Source organism: Engystomops pustulosus, chromosome 2, assembly GCF_040894005.1.
Source record: "Engystomops pustulosus chromosome 2, aEngPut4.maternal, whole genome shotgun sequence".
NCBI lineage: Eukaryota > Metazoa > Chordata > Amphibia > Anura > Leptodactylidae > Engystomops > Engystomops pustulosus.
Window position 1 is genome coordinate 138,748,982 of NC_092412.1, and position 26,179 is coordinate 138,775,160.

Here is a 26,179-nt window from a genome sequence, read left to right on the forward strand (position 1 = left end):
AGGAGCTCCGGGAAGATCTCATGGCAGTGGGGACATTGGTTTCAGTCAATACCATTAGTAACGCACTCCACAGCAATGGTCTCCGTTCCAGACGAGCATGTAAGGTACTTTTACTTTCAAAGCGTCATGTCAAGGCTCGTTTACAGTTTGCTCATGATCACTTGGAGGACTCTGAGACAGACTGGTTCAAGGTTCTCTGGTCTGATGAGACCAAGATCGAGATCTTTGGTGCCAACCACACGTGACATTTGGAGACTGGATGGCACTGCATACAACCCCAAGAATACCATCCCTATAGTCAAGCATGGTGGTGGCAGCATCATGCTGTGGGGCTGCTTCTCAGCCAAGGGGCCTGGCCATCTGGTCTGCATCCATGGGAAGATGGATAGCACGGCCTACTTGGAGAACCTCCGCTCATCCATCAAGGACCTTAAGATGCATCGTCATTTCATCTTCCAACAAGACAACGACCCAAAGCACACAGCCAAGAAAACCAAGGCCTGGTTCAAGAGGGAAAAAATCAAGGTGTTGCAGTGGCCTAGTCAGTCTCCTGACCTTAACCCAATTGAAAACTCGTGGAAGGAGCTCAAGATTAAAGTCCACATGAGACACCCAAAGAACCTAGATAACTTGGAGAAGATCTGCATGAAGGAGTGGGCCAAGATAACTCCCTAAACCTGTGCCGGCCTGATCAGGTCTTATAAAAGACGATTATTAGCTGTAATTGCAAACAAGGGTTATTCCACAAAATATTAAACCTAGGGGTTGAATAATAATTGACCCACACTTTTATTTTTAAAATTTATTAAAATATAACTAAGCAACATAACTTTTTGGTTTGTAAGATTTATGCATCTGTTAATAAATCCTGCTCTTGTTTGAAGTTTGAAGGCTCTAACTTATTTGCTTCTTATCAAACCTGATAAATCTGCAGGGGGTTGAATACTACTTGTAGGCACTGTAGCTCATATTTGTAGCATAACACTGAGCTGCATTGCAGAGATATGACTGCCGTTAAACCATAAACAGAGTAATGCTTTTATGCATACGCTGGATTCACATAGCCAAAACATACATGAATTTATAGTTCATATTTCAACCAGAAAACTTGAACCCCTACAGGTCTACTCATTTAAACATGTGTCAGCATAAACCTTGTGATGTATGAAGTATGATTCAGCAAAAGTATTCTGATAGTGTACTAAAGAGATTATGCAGCGCTGCACAGAGATTGTCGAATTTGTCCCTGTCCCCAATGGGGCTCACAATCTAATCAAATATAGAACTTAAAATTCTCTATCTTGGTAAGGACACAGGAGATTGGCTTCAGAAGGTGCAGGAAGCGGAAGTGGAAAAAAACGTAAACATTTTTAAAGTACAAAAACTGATGCAAACGGATGTGATGTATATGGCGTATGCGTCAAATAAACATACGGTAGATGGATGACAAAAAATGCATCCGTTTTCAGCATACGTCAGACAGATGCAAAAAACTTGATGTGAACCCAGCCCTTATTAAGGTTTCACATCTTGTACTTCAGATGAAACACCTGACTCTGCTGGGGTGTTCAGACTTTCATATATTCAATTCTTTGATGTCTATTGTTACAGTTACCATCGCATTCCTTTAATCCAGCAGAACCTTTTTGGCTCTACATAAGACATATGTTTTAGCTACTGGCGTCTTCTTCAGATCTGTTACCGATAGGAATTATGGCTACTACAAACATACTCAGGGATTTTTAAAGTGTACCTAGATTATACAGGTGCTTCAGTAAATTATCAGGGTCATGCATTCAATCTCTGAAAATGAGTTACAATAAAACCACATTCCTGCCTCTCAAAGGAACAATAAATATGTCAAAAACTAGCAGAGGTGACTAATGTCAAACCGCCCCCTTAGGGGACTTTGGAGACAGACAGTCAACAAGAGATTTCCTGGAGGTACAGCTAATGAGGGACAAGAAGCCCTCCAGTGCTGTTGCTCCTTAGGTGCTGATTGAATGGTGTAGGAGCCTTAGTCTTAATACTGGCTTTTCTAGTTCCTCTGGATCTTCAAGTTTTTTTTGCAGTTTCTCTGGGTAGTTCTCTGTTTTATGTGTTAATAAATTGATTATTGAAAGATAAGAGTAGGCAATATACTTATATTATCATCAGTGTATAAATGACTGGACTATTTCACTGTATCATCTCTTTGGGGCACATGTACTAATGTGCTTGTGCCATTTTACTGGTGGACTTTGCACTTTCTTTTAGGTGCAAACTGTTTCACAGGTATTTAACTTGTGTTCATGCCAAATTTGTGCCAAAACAAAACTGTTTGTGGTGTGGTTGCACTATTCTTCATGCACCACAAATTTCTACACTGAAATGGGCTCAGTCAGGCCGTTTGCCACATATATTGTGCGTAAGTCCGACAGAAGTGTGTCGCATGCCCTTTGTTAAAGGTGCAGAAAAAAAAGTGGTGCACTCTGTTCGCAGCTGTACAGAGAGCACAAAATTCATGAAGAACGTGAGCCAGAAATCATGAATAATCACCACAGCACATACACCAGGGGGGAGTGGAGTGACCTTGTGATTGTTTTGTGATAATTTTTCAAATTCACAAGTCATAAATCTGGTTTCACATGCTGTATTTCTATGTTTAAGCCACTATTTCTGAGTGGCTGTAAAAGGCCCTTGTGATTTTTTCTTACCCCAAAATATTGGAAAAAAAAACCCTTTTAGTTTTTTTCCCCACTTTTCTATTGCAAAAAGTCAATGATAAATAACCTATATATGTGAAATAATAATACAAGCGATTGTAGCAAAAATCAGCCACTATGTGGAAGTTTTAATTTAATGAAACAAATGATATTGGTGGCTGAGTCATCATACCAAAAACTGCAGCTCCAAACAAGGAATTGACTTATCCCCACTCTTCTCTTTGTATATGTGTCTTTTGTATGCTTACCAAATATTGAGAGCAATCTTTTATCATTCCAAGATAGTCCTGTGGTTGAGGAAGACGCCGGTGTATGAAGAAAGCATGTTCACAGGTATTTTCATGTAATTTCTTGGTATACAGAAAATTAGGATACCATACACATGATTAGTAGAGGATGAGGAAAGTAGTACCAAGCAATGAGAGATAACCATATAGAGATGTGCATCAGCTTCTTTCTAATTTTATCAGGAGACCTTACCTCTTTGAGCAGGTTTCCTAAATAGGTTCTGTGGTTCAAGTAAATCTATCAGGGCTTTTAAAGTGTTAATGGTAAGTGTAAGACAGGAAATGTATGCCATAAAAATTGGAAACATAGCTGTTTTTACTAGCAAGACTATATTCATATGACATTGTAACCATCCATTTTAAGTATATTGGGTGCATTCCCAATGTGCCCTTATAATTGAAGGTAAGGATATACAGTGGGTACAGAAAGTATTCAGACCCCTTTACATTTTTCACTCTTTGTTTCACTGCAGCCCCAAAAGTTTTTTTTTTGCTTATTAACGTACACTCTGTAACTTATCTTGAATGAAAAAAACAGAAATGTAGATATTTTTGCCATTTTATTAAACAAAAAAACTGAAATATGACATGCTTATAAGTATTCAGATCCTTTGATGTGACACTTATATTTAACTCACATGCTGTCCATTTCCTTCGGATCCTCCTTGAGATGGTTTTACTCCTTCATTGAAGTCCAGCTGTGTTTAATTAAAGTGATTGGACTTGATTACGAATGGCACACACCTGTCTATATAAGACCTCACAACTCACAGTGCATGTCAGAGCACATGAGAATTATGAGGTCTAAGGAACTGCTCATGCAGCTCAGAAAAAGAAATGTGGCAAAGCAAAGAATTTCTGCAGCACTACAACCTACATCCAGGTCAGCGTTATGCCATGGTAAAGTGGGCAAATGGCCAGGGTCCCCAATCCCAAGAGGGAACTCTGGCCATCTGAGTTATGCATGGCGCTATGGAAGGGGCCCCTGTCCGCACAAAGGAGCCCCCTGCCAGAGGCTGTAATAGTACTTTATGTGGCTGGAACCGGCCACTCGAGAACCGTCACACTACAGGCTACAGCTGACACCCTGTGAGCCTTCCCAGCACACAACGCACTCTGACCTTGGATGTGTGGCCATGTCATGACGTAATCACGCAGCCAGGCACCCCTTCCACAATGGTGACACCAGCTGCAGAACCAAGAAGACAGGATGAGGTAAGTCCTTTTTTTTTGCTTATGTAACAGAGAGAAGGGCACAGTATGGGAAGACAGTATGTAAATTTATGAATTTGGCAGTGTTTATGATTTATTAAGGGCTCCGTCCAGCATATAACATTGAAAGGGGGAAGTATGTAAATTAATAAAGGGGGCACTATGTATAATTAATTGGGGGGGCCCAGTATATAAAATTCAAAGGGGGGGGGGTATGTAAATTAATGAAGGGGGCACTTTGTATAGTTATTGGGGAGCCCAGTATATAAAATTTATGGGGGGCAGTGGCTTTGCTGTGGGGTTTTATGTGGTAATAACAGTGATCATGCTGTGGTGGTATTATGTGGTAATAGCAATGGTCATGGTATGGAGTATTATATGGTAACAGCAGTGGTTATGGTGTGGTGGTATTATATGGTAATAGCAGTGGTCATAGTTTGGTGGTATTTTGTGGCAATATCAGTGGCCATGGTGTGGGGTATTATGTGATCATAGCAGTCGTTATGGTGTGGTGGTATTAAGTGGTAATTACAATCATCATAGTGTGGTAGTATGTGGTAATAGCAATGATTATGGTGTGGGATATTATGTTGTAATAACATTGGTCATGATGTGGTGGTGTTATGTGATAATAGCAGCGGTCATGTTGTGGGGTATTATGTGATAATAGCAGTGGTCATGATGTAGGGTATTGTGATGTAATAGCAGTGGTGATGCTGTGGTGGTATTTTGTGGTAACAGCAATGATCATGATGGTATTATGTGCCTTTTATGTTGTTTTCATTGGTAATATTGTTTTTTTTATCAATGTAAATTTTCTTTTACAGTATGTAGTTGATATTTGATCACTGTAAGTAATTAGTGCAGGCTTTTGTATAGTGGTATCTGAAAGCTGTGTAGGTGGCAGGAAGCGTAGCTTGTGGTATTTGTACCTATTTTTTTTTTCTTATAGCCACCCAACAAAACGCGCAAAGCATCAGCCATACTGCTAAATTTAAATGTGTTGTTGGTACAGTATTTAAACATTTGGGGCCCCACTTTAAATTTAGCCCAGGACTTTGCCTAAAACCAACCCTGCCTCCAGCTACTGGCCTCTACATGAAGAATGGGACCATCAATATAAAATACTGGACAGACCCAATCTACACAGACTCCGGCAGCTTTGAAAAATGAATGGATAGTGTACTGTCACATATGCAGCATAAAGATTTATTTCCACTCTGAAAATAAAGTATTGCATTCTTTTCTTTGCATAGTTTACCTGGCAGTAATTCAGTTTCAGATAAAAACATAAAAGATGAAAAAGACCCCCCCTTTTATTTTTAAGGGGTTTTTCAGGATAGAGATAATTTACATTAAATAAAACTCTATGGTAATAAAACTTAAGTACTTACTAATGTATCTGAAGTTAGGTTAAGGATGTGAGGCAGCTATTTTGAACTTTGATGATGTATAAGTAACTTTTAAAATCAAATTGAAAAAAATATTGAGTTTGATGTTAATTGACTACAAGCTAATCCTGGTAGTTCAGATGCTGCAATGGTACTCAATTTCTTCTTTCCACTCCCTTTTGCTGTTAGTGGGTAGGAGACAGCTGGGAGAACATATGATTAGCTTCTATTACATATATTGCTTATTTGTAGTGTGCTACAAGGGAGTTCTTGCATAGGATTTCCAGATTCATAAAGATATGACATTTTTATCAGTGCTGAAAAGTCACATCATTTTTTAACCCCTTTGCTCATTCTAATCTTGAACATAAACAATCGATCCCCATTATGTAAAAGTTTTTGGTTTGTGACTGGACAATTCATAGATATTTTGTTGTAAAAATAGAATGAGCAAATATGTAATTTCTCCACTTTACTGAAATATGAGTTTTAATTAAATGGAAATGTTTTGCAGATTTATCATAGTGGGTTAAAAAGCTTGATAAATGTGGAATACCAGATGTTAATGTCTGCGTAGGATTTGCACATATTTGGCGAAAAGTCGAAAAAAGTAAAACATTTTGTGCAACTAATTCTTTAGTATTTCTTAAGTCAGGAGGTGACTTGAGTGAATTTGCCCCTACATGTGATCTGTAACCCAATATACCATCCTTTTACATGATACCATTTAATAAACTGCTTATAACATTAAAAGCTGATTATCCCCTCCATGCATTATGACAGCAATATGCAGAAAACCATCCATCGCGAGTGTTAACCATTTACCTGCAACTGGCTGCTGGTAAATGTCGGCAGCTTGGTGCTGCCATCTTGGATCAGGTCATCATAGTGACATCATTGAAAATCGATGATCCATTTTCATGTCTGTATGAGACTCCAGGACCCGTCATTTGGAATGATCTATAACAATGTGCCAGAAGCACACTGTTATAGATCCATAGAAATTCTGTAGTATATGCATAGGTGGATCCAAAAGATGTGGAGTGTAATTTCCTCAATGGATACCAGATAAAAAATAGGGACTTCTTCTGGCGCAGCCCAAGGAATCACATCTATACGTAAAGCTCAATCGTGACTCTATTTAATATTATAATCAGGATAAAATACATACAGATTAAATCAGATTTATCCAATTTTATTTGTATGTATTTTATCCTGATTATAATATTAAATTGAGTCACGAATGAGCTTTACGTATAGCCGTGATTCCTTGGGCTGCACCAGAAGAAGTCCCTATTTTTTATCTGGTATCCATTGAGGAAATTACACTCCACATCTTTTGGATCCACCTATGCATTTTCTACTACCCGAGGAGAGCAAATCACCCACGGGCAAGGACAGGGCAGCACCCAAAAACGTGATCTGATAGTGTTGTGCCTGATTGCACAACCACTAGGTGAGCGGAATACACATATGAATTCATATACACTCAAAAGAAATCACTTTTATTTGCACTAGGCAGCGCCTGTTGTTTTTTCTTTCCCCTGTCTTGCCTCAAATTCTGTAGTTTTGCAGTATATGGATTATGAGACCCCTAATAAAAGTGATCAAAAGATGGTACAGTCCCCATAGTAGTAGCAATGAAAACGTCATCACATTCCACAAAAAAAGACATCTTATGACAAACATATTGTCATGTGTCAACTCTTTTGAACTTAGGGTCACATCTACACAACACTACAAGTAGAACAGAAGAATGAAAATAATGCCAGAGCTAAATTCCAGGACAGAATCCCAACAGTATCGGGTGAATCCTATTAAAGATAATGTTGTTTTTGGGTTTCCACAATGGTCTCCATTATTTTACCAGAATAAAACTCAAACATGCCGTTATGATTCTTTATGCAGACTTTTTCTATTTTTGTATGGGGCATTACTGTACATGCCCACTGTAATCCCAGATTTTGTATTAACGATTTATAGAAGATCTAAAAACCCTTCTTAAGTCATTATATTCATGCTTGTTCATACCTGGTTGATTAACAAGGGCGAGGATTAAACCTCATATTAATTTTATGCTTCTACTGCATAAATCACGCTTCACCTTATAAATAATGTTCAAGCTTGACAGTGTGTGAGATCATTATGTTCTTGTATTTAGTACAGTGCAGCAGAGATAAGGGCTGCCTACTGAGAATTTTATTAGAATCACTGACAAAACATTTATCATGTCAAAAAATAAATAGTCCATTTATTAATTTAAATGCTCCTCAAAATGTATCAAAATGATTGGTTCTGTTCAATGTCCCCTTCTTGACAGCTGCTTTTGTGCAAAGTTCCATAAGATAAGCATTTTACAGTAAGTCACAAAATACCCCACCTCAAAATCTGCTGTGATGTGGTGTTATGTGATCAGAAGTTTTGGGTCATTCACACCATTATTAGAAACATTGTCAGGTTCCTTTACTCAGCTGTCAGTGGTGTACAGGACCAGAAGCTGAATTACACAGGTGCTAAAACAAGGAAGAAAATAAGGGGAAAAATGTATTTGATACATTATAAAAGTATTCTAGTGTTACAGATCTTCAGGAATGACAGGTCCTGATGTCTTTAGGCTGCCTTGACAACTCGTTGTTGCTCCTCGATGATGTCACGGGGAGTGATGATCAAAGCCTATATGGTGACCAATGCCATGTGCCACGAGCTTTTGACTGATATTGGCGACTTTGCCATGAGGTGCTCATGATGGGTGTTGCAGCAAACACCCAGTTGGTATGGAGACAAGTCATCTCAAGTGGAGTTTATTGATAATCTATTTAAGGAGGCTTCTGGTTTGTCTCTTGAAGTCATAGAGGTAGATAAGCCATGTCTTCAAGCCAGCAGCAGTGTTTTTCAAATTTGTCTACCCTGATTATCCCTTCCAACATGCTTACATGTTTACCCCTGCCAATCAGTCTCCATGGTAGACGAGGGTCTGATCAAGGATAAGCTGTGAAGATCATCCCTGGCCAGCTCACCCACCTTTTTGACTATTTTTTGGACACAAGAGGAGGAATAAAAGGCATTTTTACATAAATGGTGATCGCAATGCACCATATAAAGGCATCAATGCAGGACATATAAAGTAAACCCAAAGGTACTGTTTGGGGTTTGTGGTCAATATGTGTGGTGACAGAAAAACATTTTTCTCAAATCTTTCCGCAATCTACAAATCTTTACAATATTCACAAAAGAAAATAAATGCATAAGGCATGCATCTACTGATCCTTTGTTTGATAAACATAAATTCTCTCAGATATTGCATTTAATGCACGTGTGGGCTTTTTGTACCCCATTCATATGTTCTAGAAAACAAGCACGAATATTAAAATCTACATACTGACCTTTGGTTATACAGTATATAATCTGCATTTTAGCTTTAGATTTTTGATACAGGTTAACTTCAGATTCCATGTTGAGTTTTTCAGTACAAGTCTATATTGTTAGAACATAGAGTGACCTCCAATATACTGCTGAGAAATTGTAGCTGTTTCCTTCTATTCTTTATCTTGTGGTATCTTAGTTTATCATTAAGTAAGACACCTGAATTTCTATTTTTTTGCTGCAAGGAAAATGCTCTGAATTCCCCATCTAATGTTAATGTGTTTTTTTTATTGCAGGTGGATCTCAAGAAACATGCTTAGGAATACCAGACTTTGTAACATATTTCAGTAACATACGGCAACACCTAAACATATGAAGTTCTAATAGTACACCTTAACAACAGGCATTAAATGCAATATGTTGTAAAGAAGCTTAACACCTTCATGATCATGTTTCTGTCATGACCCAGTGGGGCTCATTTACTATGGGACTGCCGGACGCATTTTTGTTGGGTTTTCTAACGATTTCTGCTTTGCGCTGAATTGCCCCAGGATTTTGGCGCACGTGATTGTTGCCGGCTTGCACGCGACAGAAAATGGGGGGGCGGGTCGTCGGACAACCCGACGGATTCGGACAAACCGCGGAAAAAAAAGGATTTGTGTCGCAAGATCAAGCACTCACATGCACCAGAAAGAAGCAGGTGACCTCAGGGCAGAAGCGACAAATGCAGGAACTCGGGCGCACAATGCACCGTGGGATCGCAACAGGACTGGGTAAGTAAATGTGCCCAAGTGTGTTGGAATCACCCTAAAAATCAACTTTGAAGTGAGATGTTAATTGGTAGTATAAAGTCAAAGAGATGGATAGCTAAGCACTAAAGTCAAGCTTTCCGTGTCTCAGAACAACCGCTCTATTGTGATTACCATGATGCACCAGACTTTAGTAGAGCCCTTTAACAATGTCCCTTCATGCAGGGCCGTCCATTACAGCACAGGTGGTTTTCATGCTAGGGGGAGCTTAACTTCATTGTTGAACTCCAAACCCCTGTGATGGTTTTCAACAGATTTACATATCACTTAAAAATAGATTTTTAAGGTGATCCCAATACACTGCACCATTAAAAGGGTTATCCGGGATTAATAAATAAATTAGTGTAAGGTTGTGGCGGGCTTTTAAAAAATAATAAACGTGTACTCCTCCGCCAGCGTTTACAGGGGCACAGAAGCCGCACACAGGGAGCTTCCGACCGGCGAGGTGGCCGGCCCCTCCCATTCATCCCCATCTCTCAGCATTGTAGGACGCTCGGAGATGGTGTCGCATGATAGCTTCCAGCCAGCCAGAAGCTCTATGTGTGCCCCTGTAAACAAACAGGATCACAGAAGCCGCACACAGGGATATTCTGGCCAGCGAGGTGGCCGGCCAGTCCCATCCGTCCGTATCTCTCAGCATTGTAGGGTGCTGGGAGATGGTGTTGCATGGTAGCTTCCAGACATCCAGAAGCTCTATGTGTGCCCCTGTAAACAAACTGGGGCACAGATCAGACGGACTGCGGTGCGGGACATCAGCAGCGCCGGAGGAATGAGTACACGTTTATTATTTTTAAAAATCCCATCCCAGCCCATCACTTATTTATTAATCCCGGATAACCCCTTTAAAGAAGCATGGTCTGAAAACTGTTAAGATGCTTAACAACATACCATAGTGCTTTATAGATAAAATTGCCCACTCCCTCCAATAAAATCCTAGGTGCAACCAAGAATGGCAACCACTGTGTCACAACCACATCCATCTCATTTGACACCAATACATTGGCAAATAACATCTATAATTATTTGAATTATCTTTTGCTTTTATTCTATTCAATATTTGAAAGTGTAATATAGCCTGTAGAATTGAATTCCCTCATCTCTGATTCATCCAAAATAACACAAACCTCATATTGTTACATATTCAACTTCACTGCTCTTACTCCAAGAGTCTGATTTCCCCTGCCATTTTTATTGCTCATATGCTTATCCTCCAATAATTCTTACTGTTTACATTTAAAACATGTACCATATGGTGATATTTAAAAGGTGTCTACTCATTAACCTTGAAACATTGTTAAACTCCTCAAAATAATTTTACCATTCTTAAAAACTATAGGACCAAATAAATCCCTGTCTTCCTGTGTAACCACACATCAACATTTCTAAAGGACTCTTCTTTTATAATTTTAACACACAAAGGGCGTCTACCACCACTCCTATTGCATATAATCTAAATACGAAAACCCCAACAGTAATCTTCAACATACCCAACGAGCAAATTTAGAAGCTGTGTTTTCAATAAATATCCATCCTATTTATTGACAGCTTTCATCTGCTTTTGTCTAAAATAGAACCCGCCAGTCTTAAACCGAACCAAAATTCATCATCACAATAAACTAGTGCTGTCGAGCTCTGGATTGTTGGAGCCTGTGATATATTAATAATTAATAATAATTCCTTTATTTATATAGCGCTCACAGATTACGCAGCGCTACACAGAGCTTGCCAAATTGATCCACATCCACATTAATGAATTCTCCTGATATAGTCTACCTTATCAGAATAAAGCCACTATGCTCCCAACAACAAAAGTCATCTGACAGAGCCTAAGTGCACTGCAATATAAGAACTTCTTAAATTAGGCTCAATGGGAAAGTTAATTTAATTCAAAGCTTAGTACTTGTGTCAAAGTCAATTGCAACTTGTAACTGCCAGAAAATGGTGCTATTATATTCTGATCTCCACCGTTTATCTGATCATTCTAGGAAAGCCAAGCACATAAAAAGCCAACCAAAATACTACAGTGCCAGCAGAGAGACTAGACGGACTATCTGCATGGATTTTCGCTGGTTGACAAAAAATAAGATGGGATCAACTATTGCAAGATACTTCTCTCTCCTGGGCCCCAGATAAGAAGAATAAAAGTTTGTCCTCTACTAACACTGATCTCAATAAAAATAATAAAATTAAAATACTTTTTTGAGAAGCTTTACTTATATACTATCCATTTCTGGGTGTCCCAGTGGTATGATCCATCTTTTTGACACAGAATTCATTTAAAAAGTGGAATAACTCCCATAAGGAGATATGCCTAAGAAGTTAACAAATTTAAGTATATACAGTATAATAGGTAACTATACTAGTCATTTATACCAGATATGTAGGGCCTGATTTTGTAAACTAAATTATACAGTATGTTGGAGCATGTGGGGGTGTCATTCACTTGAATCTAAAATGTTCTCTACCACGGAGGTGGGATTGCTTTTATCTATTGAAGAGAAAAGAATGTAAAATTTGGCAGGGCACAATGTCTTGACTACCCATGACCCAATGTACTTTTATCAAATAGAATAAACGCCAACACCTTACCCCCAAAAACCTTTAGATGTGTCTTGCAGGCTTGGTTCACTGGCATAGGAAACACTTTAACATGGGACACTTATACTTTCAAGGCATATTTATTTGCCCTTTTTTCTAAATCTAAGTTATAAAATAAGTAGAACAAAATATACAAAGACAGAGAAATGTCAAAAGACGTGTTGTTGAAATGGCAAAAATGCATTTCTGCATGTAAAATACAAATAACATAGAACAGCAAATATATACATATTTTCTTGTATAAACAATACAAACCAGCAATGAGAAATGTATAAAACAGTATTACTTTTTAAATCAGAAGGGCATCCAAGGCAAAACTGGCAGCTGTTTAGCATATAAAAGTGTAAAATTGTAATAATATTAATATCAGCAGCAAGGCAAAGTGAATACTAATGTAACATAATGTAATGAGCTTCCGGGTTTTTGTATTGACATAAGCAGTGTTTGTGTAGTACACTGTATTGGTATATGATCCCCTGCAGGAATGCCACTCTTTGAACAGCATTGAATATGCATAAAGTTTGGACATGTGTTTTTTTTTTAAATTTACAGCAACATATAGTTGTTAGAGACTTGGTATTTCTACATAAGCAGTGCAATGTCGTAAAGATGTTCAAGGCCACACTGCAACAGTACGGTTGATTTGGTGGTCACTTAAACTCTTTTTTTCTTGGCGCTTCAACCTAACCATGTATAAGCATTCATACTGAAGATGTATGTGTGGCTTATGTCCATTGGTTGTCTTCCGAGCCTTGAACCCACCAGAGTTATGGATACCATAAAATAATAATTCCATATTTTACAAAGTCTCTTTCATACAACAGTCTTTTGTGACACTGAAGTCCCATGTCACATTCTCCAAGAAGCACTGGCTTCACAATACTTGGTGGTATGATGCTCAGCTCACTTGGATCAAGTGCAAGCACCGAGCTGTTTTGAGGTCGTTTACGCTGGGGTCTCATCCCTTGGCTTGTGAGTCTTTTATGATTGTCCAAAAGTAATGTTATAATTCTTTTAGTGTAACTTGAATATTCCCATCAATATCTGTCAAGTGAAACTGGAAAGCCATATGGTTGCTATAATGCTGGATGATGTTATTGTCCATGTTGACCAGGATCCTAAAACAGAAAGATATGCAATACATTAGATAAATATATAATCATTCTAATCATGGTCTTAAAATAGAGTGTAATATACCAAAAGAAAGTGAAGTAAGAAACAAAACACAATAGACACTTTGCCCTAGATCATTGTAAACCAAAAAGAGTCATCGAGCTCAAAGAGGTTGTATGTTAGTGGGTTGTACGTTAATATCACTCCTTTCGTTGTCAAGTTACATGAGAATTTCATGTTTTCAAGCTGTATTTAGAATGCGTGACTTTACTTGTGAAGACAATTGTGTAACATAAGGAGCCAACTACACATTTTATTCTTTAGTTTCGTACTATTGGGAAGCAGATCTTTGGCTGGTGGCCAGTAAAAACATTGCCTTAGCTGTTCTAACAAAGTCAGCGGGGCTTGCAACCTGATTATATCTTTCTCTCTTCAACAAACGTTCAGATTTTTAGAATTCTCTACTTCCTGGTGTCGCAGTTTTGGTAGTTAACCTTTGATTTCCTGGATGTTATTATTCCTTTACATCTTTGTTTGTGGCATAAGAAACTACTTTGGTTTCTGTTAATATTTCATATGATCATATTATATTTTATTTGTTTGCTACATATATAATAACTGCACAGATAAATGTATGGATCCCCTTTCAGTGCACATTTACAAGAAGCCACTAAGTTAATATATTGCAAAGGGAATGACGTTCCCAGAAAGAGTACTATATTTGCCAGCATGATATGGGCTTTTTATGGGTTAAACATTCTTAAACCTCCAACTCAAACATAACCTTTGATTTTCAAACACTCATATCTCATCTGCCAAAAACCCTGGCAATACAGTATTTCAGTTTATATAAAGTTACCTTATTAAAGTTTGCTTGTTTCTACCTGCCCTTATCTGTTGGGAAAGTCTAGGCTGATGAAAGAGTAGGTCCAATGAGAAATTTAAAGCTTTCTAGGAGGAAACCTATATGTCTGTACAAGTTACAAATAAGACAAATGTAATGAAAGTAGAAGCACTTACCCTCGTTTACATTTCTTATAGACTCTGCAGATCCTTTCTTCTGGTACTCCATACTTTTCTGAGATCTATAAAAAAGGTTCAATATTTTAGATTACAGCTTAAAATTATCATGTTACCTTTCAGTCAGTACATTGAGCTTTTAATATTGTAGGGTGAAGTAGCTGTATTTATTTGTGTAATAGAGTGACAGCAACAGTAATGTCATGGGCGTAACTATAGGGGGTGCAGAGGTTGCGATCGCACCCGGGCCCAAGAGGTTTAGAGTGCCCTTATGGTGTCACTTTCCTATATGAGAAGACTATTACTAATAACCATACATTATAGTTGGGGGCCTGGCACAGACTTTGCACTGGGGCCCATCAGCTTCTAGTTACGCCACTGAGTAATGTGACCTTCAGGATCAAAGCTTGTAGATCATTGTTGATAGCCAGCAAAGAATCGTGCTTACCGCTTTTCTTAAACCTGGAAGATCTGGTGTCTTCAGCATAAGGGCATCAAAAACTTCTTCTGTTTCCCTTCGTACATACAAAAGCACTACGAATAAAGATAACACAAGATTATGGTAAATTATAAAAAAATACACTAAGGAATAAACATTAAAAACTAATACAGTAAATTACATTTCAGACCTAACCATCTTGGAACTTTTCAACATATTAACATTTTATATAAAGATCCTGCTTTCCATAAATTTTATGGTAATTGAATTGTGTATTTTGCAGATCATACATATTCTTCCTTTTTAATAGGAGTGAAAGTTCCTTGAAATCTGTTATTGTGATTCTATCCATCTCATGATAATTTAAATTTGAGAATACACAACCCATGAGGAGAATAAAGGGGCTATTGTATCAAGCACAAATAGGTAAATACTGATGTGGTTGCCATTTTCATTGTGCTGACTATTGGGAAATCACAAGATAGATCTCAACTGATGATTGATGGACTATCCTTAAGATAGGTAAGTTATTAAAAATTACTAACTCTGCATCTATTTATACAGTTTACTTTTTAGATCTAAAAAAATATGTACCTCTTTGAGAGTCTTCCGTTGCCTGTTGCTTTGACGGTGGCCCATCAAAAGCATCTGTAAATGATGGACAATTTCTCTTCAGTGCCAACCTGCAACATTAAAACAATGCAAATTAAATGCTGTGACCTTGCCGCAAATTCATGAGTAAACTTTGTAACTTCTACTAGATGTGTTATAAATTAAGGGTACAGGACAAAACAAAAATAATTGATTACCTGTCATTACTATCTGTAACAGCGGGAAGTACCTGCAACCAATAATAAAGAAAAATAAGTCACAGTCACGGAAATGATGAAATAATTTGAGATTTATAACACATTCTCTAGTGTTTCCATGCTGTCTGTGTTTGAAAGGGCAGGCATTGTATTTGGTCCATAACTCTCCTAGTTAAATCCTATGTTGAAAGATATATGTTTGTCTTGTTAAATTCTTGTGGCTGTTATTGACTCAGAAGATGGTTTGACACAAGTGGTCGACATTCTAAAGACAACATAGAAGGACTGACTGGTACTGACGGATATAACAAAGGCTTCTGACTTCTGGCTACACATATGACACTAGGAACATTTACACAGATATTATGTATGTTTGTACAGTTAAAATAATATATAATCCATATGAGAGTTATAACATGAAGCTACTGTGACCCTATACTAAATAAATACCATGCCCAACACCTACACTATTATTTATAATACTACTATGATACATTGTAGGCCTCATACAAGTGCCAGCCTCTGTTGCTATGGACCTAGTCAATATAAAACAGCAATTACATATGTTTTTTATGGAAAGAGATACTTACAACACCACATCTTTGAAGATTAGAAAAGTGAATATTTGGGATGAACAAGACTGGTTGACTTTCCATATCTGTCACTGGTCTGAAATAAGTGATATCAGTTCCTCTGTATCCTGGGAGCACACTTGTTTTTATATCTGTGAAATAAAAGCATAGACTAGTATGATACTTATTTTATCAAGTGCATCTAGATATTAGTTTTTTAGTTCATTTAGGTAGATATAATGAAATAAATGTGAATTATCAGCAATATCATTAAGTCATTTTGTTCGAGTTTTCTGTAGTCATTTAATAGTGCAGTGTAGATAGCGTGTTGCATCAACATTTATATTTATGACTCAAAATTGTGTTCTCACACATCCTCACTGGTCGTTACTGTATTAGAAATAATAATTTATAGTTTTAACACTTTTTAATATGTGGAATTATTGCTAAATTATAAACTTATGTACTGTACCTTTGTTTGCATCTGCTCCCTTTCCTTTCCTTCTAAACTGCTTCCGCTCTTCATCCCGCATCTTACGTTCAGCACCCTATAGAATCATGAAATAAAAATATTTCACCTTGTAGACATTACGAAAGAAGATTACTGGTTTTGGTAAATCACTCATCATACTAGTCAGGCTATGTGTATGATATCCCTGACCTAATCATCTCAGAACTCCCCATCATTCAAAAATTTCATATAAAGAACCTGACTTCCGTAAGTTTAATGAAGATGTCAGTTTGGATTTTTCACTGATCATACATTTCCCCAATGAGGCAAAAAAGTTCATTATTTACTGTTGATGAGCTGTCACTTGATGAGCTATGTCCTTTATAAAGTTTACTGGGGAATGTTTAAATGGACTCATCAAACCCAACAAGATTAAAGTATAGCTGCCGTAAGGGATTTCCCCCCAGTCATTATTTAACATAATGGCTATTTCAGGCTAAATGATGTTGCGATAGATTGGGGATGACTAGTCTACCAAAAAAGATTGGTAGTTCTTGTAGATAAATCATTCTAGTAAGTCTATGTGTATGCAATTCTTTTGAACATAATCACTATTACATACTTTATTTGTGGCTAGTCATACCTTATCACAGAATATTTTTATCTGGCAGACGGCCCGGTGAATGAGTCTCTTCACTCCAGTGTCATAGTCATAAGTGTCAATCTGGAGGTTTAGAGGCACACCCTTGACTCCCTTCTGAGATGAGAAATCTGTGCTCAGACAATTGATTCCAATGAATATCTGAAAGCAAGCATGAATTAACATGTTGATTCAATGTAATAATTATTTATATTTGATTATTATTATCATCATCATTTTTTTTCTTCCTAGATCTTTGGTATCCCTATATTTAGTGCTGCCTTATCATTCCCAGCTTTATAGCTTAGACATTACTTCTACGTTGTTGCCAAGTAAAGCTGAACCTTAAACACAGTCAGTTCACCTGTCCTGATGCCAATGTTTCCAACTGTTTCCTCCCTTAGAGATAATCCTTGCAAATCCTAACAATTCATTTTGCCTGGGGCACCAAACCCACCCATACAGTACCTCTTCTCACCGTGGGAACAAAGATTGTATCAAAACTTTTTTTTTTTCAGATTTTTTTTTTCATTGCCAAATAATTGTCTCTCCCCTTCATCTAAGAGACATTTGGTTTTCAAAGTGGCAAACCAGTAATATACAATTACTGGATCTATCTTGAAAATGTCACTATAGATGTTTATAACAGAAAATAATAAATGACATCTTTCTAAATCACATGAAACTCTATATCCCTATGAGCTGTAACATGATCTGATAAATATGAGGCATTGATGATTCTTAGGTAGGCTTTTAGCAAGCCTTCACTGATCAGATATGGATTAAAAGCATAAGCAAGACTATACCTTAGCCTCTTCATTAATGTTCCACACAAAGGACAATGCATTGTAAGCTACTTCTTCAATACTTTCAACGGTGTTGCAGTTTTCTTTGTAGTCAGCTAAAAGGAATAGCATTAATACACATAAATAAGCAATTACATACCAATTCAATACATGAGTATAAAAATTAGATATATTGTTACAGAGAGATCAACTTACCAACATCTATGACTCTTTGCTTAGCTGTCGGCTGCCTAGAATGCCAATGCTTCCAACGTTTCAGCTGTTCTTCTGGGTTCTTCTCATTGTCAAAAACTACCATTACAACGCTCTAAAGAAATTAATATGTTGTTAGATACAAAATGAACCATGAAATCTAAAGAAATCAAGTTATTCAACTGAGTAACTTGAGTAACTGAGTAACCTATAATATATCATGACTAATTTACTGTGCGTTGTAGTCTTAGTTTATTTGCTATGCATTTTGTGTTATGTTTATGCTAGATATGTAAAGTGTGTGTAAGCTGAGTAATACTTGAGTGCTTCTTACATTTTTAAATGCTCAAAAAGTCTCCTACAATCTAGTTTTTGCCTTCTATGGGGAATGGGTTAAAAAAAGGCATTTTATGGGAGACTAGGTTTATCGTGTGTTAAAATACTGAATGCATAGTTATATCCCACTAGGGCAACATACATAGTTTGCTCAGTACACATGAGTAGCGATTGATATTCATTAGTCTTTCTTTATAGATTGTTTTAACATCTAAAAGGGGGTTTTACAAAGGTTGAAAAGCCGGTAGTTTGTCAGGGGAGACACATCACCGTATGTAAACGCCAATTGTGGACTCATTCTGTTTGCCTTAGAAAATGGAGCTTGTATTCTCAATGACTCATGTCATTTTACTAGACTTTCAGAAATAGATGCATTTGTTCTATTCCATAATGTCTTTTTGTCCCTCAGTTTGTTTATTGTGTGGTCCTATTTGTCAATGTCCGCTATGTTTCTGTAATTTTAACTGTTACGAAGCATAGCCTACTGTCCTTTATGTTTCCATGTTCACAAAAGTTGCTATAAGCAGTGTGTAGCTTTGATATGTGTATCATTCAGTTAATGTTATATTTATAACAGCCAAAGGATCAAATCGAAGCTTTAGCCATACCTTGACTTTATTAGACGTCAACTGCAAACATTTTCTTGTGTCTGACATCCTCAGATTGACAGGGTAAAATTGACCTTTGTTGAGATATGCCATTGGAGAATCTCCAGACTTCACATGAATAGCTTTGGGGGATTCCAGTGTGTACTCAAAGTCACTGCAGAAATAACAAAGACATTCATAATTTCAATCATGGTGTCCATTTCTTACCCATTATGAGGAAATAGTTTGTACACAGAAAGTCAGTTCAGTAAACAAAGTATACATTTTATTTACACATATGGGTGGTGGCTATTCCATTTGGACTAAGGAATTCTTTGGGAGCTCAGTGTGGCTCATTTGTGTAAGGCTTCATTTTTTAAGGTTTAGTCAGAAAAACAGTTGTCTCAGTTAAATTATACCATATAAAGAGTTAAGAACATAAAAAACACCTTGAAATAGACTTACTGATTTGCTTCCCCAGGTAGAAAGTCTTCAGGGCAAGTGGACTCTGCTTGGCCCCTAAGTATGTCACTGAATATAAGGGGCTACAAAAGAATAAAATAATTGATATAGGGGAAATGCAGACTGGCAGACTGTATAAATAAAGCTAAAAAATGGCATAATTCTTTCTACCTCTGGTGGGTCCTCTTTGAATGTACTGTCTGGCTGCCATCTTTGTTGAGGTTGTGGCACATGTAGTGGCTCAAACAGAGTATTTAGTTGGTTCTTTTCATACACATCACATGGTGAAGTCATGAAATCTTCATGGGTTTCACTGGTTAGTTTGCTGCTACTTGCTGGTAAACTCAGTTTGTTAGGGTTTATAAGACAGTCTAATGTTAGATAACTGTTCTTTTTGTGATTTTCGGTGTAGTCTTGAGCTGAGGAGGAACTATCTGTTAGAAATTTCAGAAGTTGGGAAGAATTTTCAAAAGATGAAATGTCTGAATCATATTCGATGCTGTTCCTATATAGAATAAAATAAAGACATATTTTAGTTACATATACTGAATGCATCTAAATACGTACTGTATACTACTATTCTACTGTACATTACTATTCTACATACACTATAACTAAGAAATATGTATTATTATGATTTTGTTGTTTTCCCCTGGAACAGTTCGTGATGACTGCTAAGTGATTCAGATACAGACAAAGAAATGCTGATAATTTACATAAATATATGCAAATGTTGTTATTCTCATGCCAATTCTAGAGCCTCACCTTTTTACTTGTTCACAACGATCTGAGGATGTGGGTGAAATTATTCTTTTCTCTCTTGGTACCTAAGAAATAAAGTAATAATTAGTCTACAATATCAATATCTGTTTTTGAGAATATTGTTTATTCAGAGCAAGTTAAAAACACAAGAAACATTATTAAAGACAACTTTTACTTTCAAAATACTATAATTTACACCACCCATGAATATTGGTCATTACATGCAATCTAAACTGCCCATGAATATTGATCATTACGTGACATTTATATGGTTTAGATTTAAAATAAAAACTATGATAACGCATCTTTAAGACAACAGACAATAGATGGATTAGATGTGTCTGAGACACAAATAGAAAGCCATTCACCAAAAATGTTATGTCACTTGTGGATGTCTTTCCAGTCTAGCAAAGAATAACACATATTGTCATTTTCGAAAAGATATAAACAATGAAGCAAATTACCCTATAGTAATCATAGAGAAGACTCAGCGCAGCAACTCCGTCATCATCCCCATTTGCTCTCATCATTGCTTTGGTAGCAGCTGTCATAGGATTGTCCAAATACTTGGACCAAGCTTCATCTTCACCAGAGTAGGGATACTTCTGAAGGTTTATGTTGTCATTCTGTAGAAGCATGACTGGCCGGTAACTGAGGACAATAGAAAAGTATATTGTAAAATAATAATAAGATTTAAATATAATGTTTATTTTTTAGTTTTTTCTTTTATTGCATGGTATTAATTAACATCTCTCTATCATTGTGGATGCCTGGCTTATATGTTCTTGAAGAGTGGTTGCCACAAACTCTTAATTCAGACAGTTGCTGATGAGGGTGACAAGCTTGTATTGTTACTAATTCTCCTCCTATGAGACCACAAGCTAAACCTTTATGGTAAAGCAAACATGGGTTGCTCTGGGCTGCCAGCTCTGCTTAGGGAGGTTACAGGTTCAGTCAAGTGGAAAGGCACCTGCCTGTGTTATTTTAATGCATATCTATCTTCAATCATTCTTCTATTCATATGTACTCTATAGATTGTTCTCGCCTGTCATTTCTGTACTTATTGCCACTCCTAACTTGCTCCCTTTGTTATCCAGGAAAACACTATTTTCAGTCCCTCCAGCATAATGAAATGGACAAATATGTACTCTTTACACATGCCCATTGTTAACCCAACTTGGAAATCGTGATAAGCTTTACTATATGGCCTCACATTGCTCAATGGATTGGAGTATAAGGCAGTTTAGTAAAATTCCCAGAGTTCACATAACAAGTACTTAGTCAGATGTGAGAACACTATGATGTGGTTTTTTGGTATATGCCCATGATTTCAAATTAAAAAATAATGTGACCAATTCTTCAGACTTGAAAGCCATTGGGACCAATATCACATACTCTCAGAAAGCATTAACAATCACCCTTGTGTCTGGTGTCAACAAAGGTAAGCAAAGAAGGCACTAAGTATTTGATGGACTAACTGAAGGTGTAGGCTGGAAGATGAGGGTGTGTGCTACCTCAAGAACACTGTGTAGGTGGGCTAAGCTACTTGAATTTTATGCACTGTTGGGTGTATCTTGCTGAAGAGGCAATCTATTCTTGGCTTATAGTGCTTAGTGTCAATCTTAAGCTTCTGTAGAACTGGTAAACATATTTAGGTTCTGAACAAGTCTCAGGTCAGAAAGTCCTCCACTATCTTATTGACCATCACCAACCCATTAAACTCTATTATTTATGCTGGTGTTCATACTACATAGTCCTTGTAGTATCATATCATTTGATGAGTCACGTATAAGTATTCATAACATAAAACTTGATAGGTAAATCTACTGGGTGGTGACACGTGATAAAAGAATCAAGCAAGAACTTTTAAAGAGACATTGTAGTCTGCTGGTATCATTGATTCATCCTAGTTATCTGTTACTTGGGGAAAATCATGTCCAGATATCCTCCTTATCAGGTGTTATCTCATGGTACACTATCCAAATATTAGTATTGAGATTATGGTGACACTCAAGAATACAGGGATGTGTAGTGCAGGTATAAACACAACAGGATTTGACAGAACAGGCTTCACTTGGATTATGTGTGTACAACCCGCATGACCGTTCATGAAATGGCAAATTCACTGACGCTATGTCTCAGTCTGTATACCTATGTGCATGATTTTTCACCTACTTAGACTGATACAGACTAACACCAACTACCTGTACTGATTGTAACCTTATAGCTAAAGCAATCCATCTCATCTCAATGCATTAAGGATGTGTTTCATAAAAGGCTTTGGGACAAATATTATGAGGATCTTGTCAATAGTCCACACATATTTCTAAACATTGATTTAATAGTTCTTGCCTTAGTGTATGATGACACATACTGTATATAGCCTTGATTATTTTAGTTTCTTTTTTAACAAGCATGTATTTTATATTTGTAGAGAAATATATTTGTAGATTATATTTGTTATTCTATATATGTAAATAAAATATTTTATTTAGCTGACTACTTATAGATGCGAACTGAGCATTTCCATGTCCACATCAGAAAGTTTGTAGAACCTCCAGTATGTATATAACTATTATTCACTACCACCTCTTAGGTCCTTAACATGTCAAGTATAACTCAGGTAATACAGTTAAAATTGTAGGGTGAACAGGTTCTCTTCCTGTAGCATATCTCAAATCATGACCTGTTGAAGGTACTATAGGAATAGAGTTGGGAAACCCTATTAGAGTTTAGTTACCCCAATCTGGGAAGGTCTTATATAAGACATATCTAAATAAGGGCAACCAAAAATTATATGTAACTCAGCAAAAAAAATGGATGATCTGTTTATGACGGACCATTTATATCTTAAAGACAGATTAACACATAAAAAACACATGGTTTTACACAAACTGGCCCAATAAGCAGCAAATTAAAGGGTTGTTTGTGGCCATGTTAGAGCTTTCTTTGGAGATTTAGTTATGGTTCTTTGATGCCACATTAATCTAATAGAGGATTTGTGTCACATTACAATAAAACCAATTACAGCAACTAAAGGATAATTATATGCATAGCACATTAAAGCCCCTTAAAGGGAGTTCCAGACTTGTAAAGCAGTTATATTAGCATATTGACACAAGACTGCTTTGTCTTCACTGCAGTCTATGCAAATAGACACAACTTCTATAGCAATGAATATGAAAGTAGAAGATTCTGTGAGATGTTTGGAGCGAAACTTCAGTACAAGACTGAAACTTACAGTAGAGACACCCAAACTTTTGTATTCCTGGTGCCAGCTTGTCTCAAGCTTTTGTCCTAAGGACACACACACACTTATTCACTAGAATACTTTTTGTGTCAGTTGAACCTCAGAATATATTTGAAAAACACAAGTTAATACCCCTCTAAAAGTGCCACGCCAAAGAGTTTAATTGTTGCATGCATCTTTTTAAGAGGCTCCAATTAGACGGATTATGCAGTCTTTATTTTATTAGGATTTCTTTTTATTGCTGGAATTCAAATAAATTTCCAGTTGAGTACAAGTAAGTCCACATAAAAATTCTTTATAACCCAGGTCATCCCTTGAGCAATCCATGTTATCACCATACACATAGCTTCACCAATGCTTCCCTGCCTCCCCTGTAGTTGTGATATCTCTAGCTCCAACCATTCCCAGGTGACACAGCAAAACACTTTACTATAAGCATAGTTTCAGATACAGCAGTGCTGATTTGACATTGTGTTGTATAGCACTGCCCTGCTTGTGCTATGACAATAAATGAATGTATGACAGTGTCTATTTGCTGTAGCTATATATCCAAATAACTGTTCGAACACTTATTATACACATATATACCTATGTATAGTATACATTAACATACTGTTCAACATAAATATATATTTAAATGTATAAAATCAGTCATTTCATGTTGTAATAAAAACATATTGTAAACATAGGTAAAACATTATCACTGATATCTTCTATAAAATCATGAATCCACAGACACTCATTCAATATACCATATTATTACAGGACAGACACAGGCCAAAACCGAAAAAAAACAAAAGCATATAAACCTCACACTGCACAAAAAAGTCTATAACTTAGAAATTTGAAACAATGAAGCACAATATATAACCAGAGTAATATATATATATATATATATATATATATATATATATATATATATATATATATATATATGTAAATATATATATATATATATATATATATATATTTAGATATTTGTTTAGTAAAGCTAAGCAGTTAATACTTACTCAAGTTCATTAGACATTGTCTCCCAAGGTTCAGCGGTTACTATGATTCTACACTTCCAGTGACTTCTTGTTTCTCTCCTAATTGTGGTAAAGCTCAGACATCCCCTGAAGAATGAGGTGTTGGATTTATGCTGAAGGATTTGTGTACAGGTATTTTCTCTGACAGGTGGGCTCTTGTACAATGAGGGAATCTCATTGGCTAATGAAACAGGTGTCTTAAGAGAGGCACACCTCAGCAGGTGCAGTACTTGACTCTCTGTAAGCGAGGATACACATATGAATGAACCATAGCTAAGCAAACACCTCCCCCAAGACAGGTAGAAAAAAAATCTTAAAGAAACTCAGACTTCAGGCGAAACTTAACCAAAACTGCAGACATGTCTTTGCTTGCTGTAGGCTTGTGCTTGAATAATAAAAAGATTTAGCAATAGCTTAATTCTCACTCTCTGATTTAGAGGTCTATGAACACATGCTATGAAATAACAGCTACAGATTCATTCTATATCCCTGTGCGAACACATGTGTCTAAATAATACGGAATGAAATTCTGAACTTGGTACAATTACAGTGATATTGGTGTTTAATTTCTTTCCCATGATACCTGTATATAAAAATCATAAACACATGTTACATAGTATTCATAGATCCCAATCTTTAGTGATTCAGATGGTCCATCACAGTAAGTTTCTTATGCTTTCAGACTATGATAAATCAATATATAACAAAGTGATTATGGTGGATATTTTAGAAATGAAAATAGGCAGTCCCTTTTCCAGAATTGGTAAAAAATTTAAAGATTTGGCTATTTCAAACAAATAAATGAAAACTATACAAAGCAAAGAAATCCCAAACAACTAAAACATAATAAATGAAAATGAACTATAACTGAATTACCCAGCTTCATGTCTATTTACACCATATTATTTTTATAGTATTAATTTGTGTCTTTGTAATAGGTACTGGTAAATAAAATGTTTTTATTTTTATTGTATCCATTTGGGGAATATTTGGGTATTTTTGAAATATGCATATAAAACATGGGTAAACTCCATGGTCAAAACACTACATACTTGGCTGTTTGACTACTTTTTAAAAAAATTTTTTAGAACACTTTATATATTGTAGAGTATTGTAAGGTCTAAAGTGAGCCCTGTAAGTAAATTAGCTGTGTCAACATAATTAAGCTGATCTCATTGCCCAGCATGATTCCATTAAACCTTACAAATTTGTTCCCTTTATCCATAAAATTGTCTATTAGTCCATAAAATTGGAACATGCAGATGGCGCTGAACTGTATATATTGCTTTTTAACCCTTTAATCTTTAATACCATGTATAATGTAATATATTTGACCTGTTTACTCAT

The 26,179-nt window shown here is 36.5% G+C and overlaps 2 protein-coding genes across 4 annotated transcripts in view; one reads left to right on the forward strand and one right to left on the reverse strand.

Moving 5' to 3' along the window:
* Positions 1-9,349, forward strand: part of STPG1 (sperm tail PG-rich repeat containing 1) — a 102,018-nt gene extending 92,669 nt beyond the window's left edge. For all 3 annotated transcript variants that reach the window (XM_072136684.1, XM_072136686.1, XM_072136685.1), the window contains exon 8: positions 9,255-9,349. In XM_072136684.1, the coding sequence (XP_071992785.1) occupies positions 9,255-9,334 (80 nt within the window). In that variant the 3' untranslated portion in view covers positions 9,335-9,349. The remainder of the gene's footprint in view (positions 1-9,254) is intronic.
* Positions 9,350-12,509: 3,160 nt separating this feature from the next.
* Positions 12,510-25,076, reverse strand: GRHL3 (grainyhead like transcription factor 3). The gene is made up of 16 exons (XM_072136688.1): positions 24,815-25,076; positions 21,019-21,205; positions 20,558-20,619; positions 19,964-20,297; positions 19,796-19,875; positions 19,352-19,505; positions 18,411-18,522; positions 18,216-18,310; positions 17,413-17,571; positions 16,791-16,866; positions 16,337-16,470; positions 15,747-15,778; positions 15,532-15,620; positions 14,947-15,032; positions 14,499-14,563; positions 12,510-13,483 (listed from the first exon to the last, which is right to left on the reverse strand). The coding sequence occupies exons 1-16, from the start codon at positions 24,829-24,831 to the stop codon at positions 13,369-13,371; spliced, it is 1,797 nt and encodes a 598-aa protein (XP_071992789.1). The 5' UTR covers positions 24,832-25,076; the 3' UTR covers positions 12,510-13,368.
* Between the last annotated feature and the right edge of the window lie 1,103 nt (positions 25,077-26,179).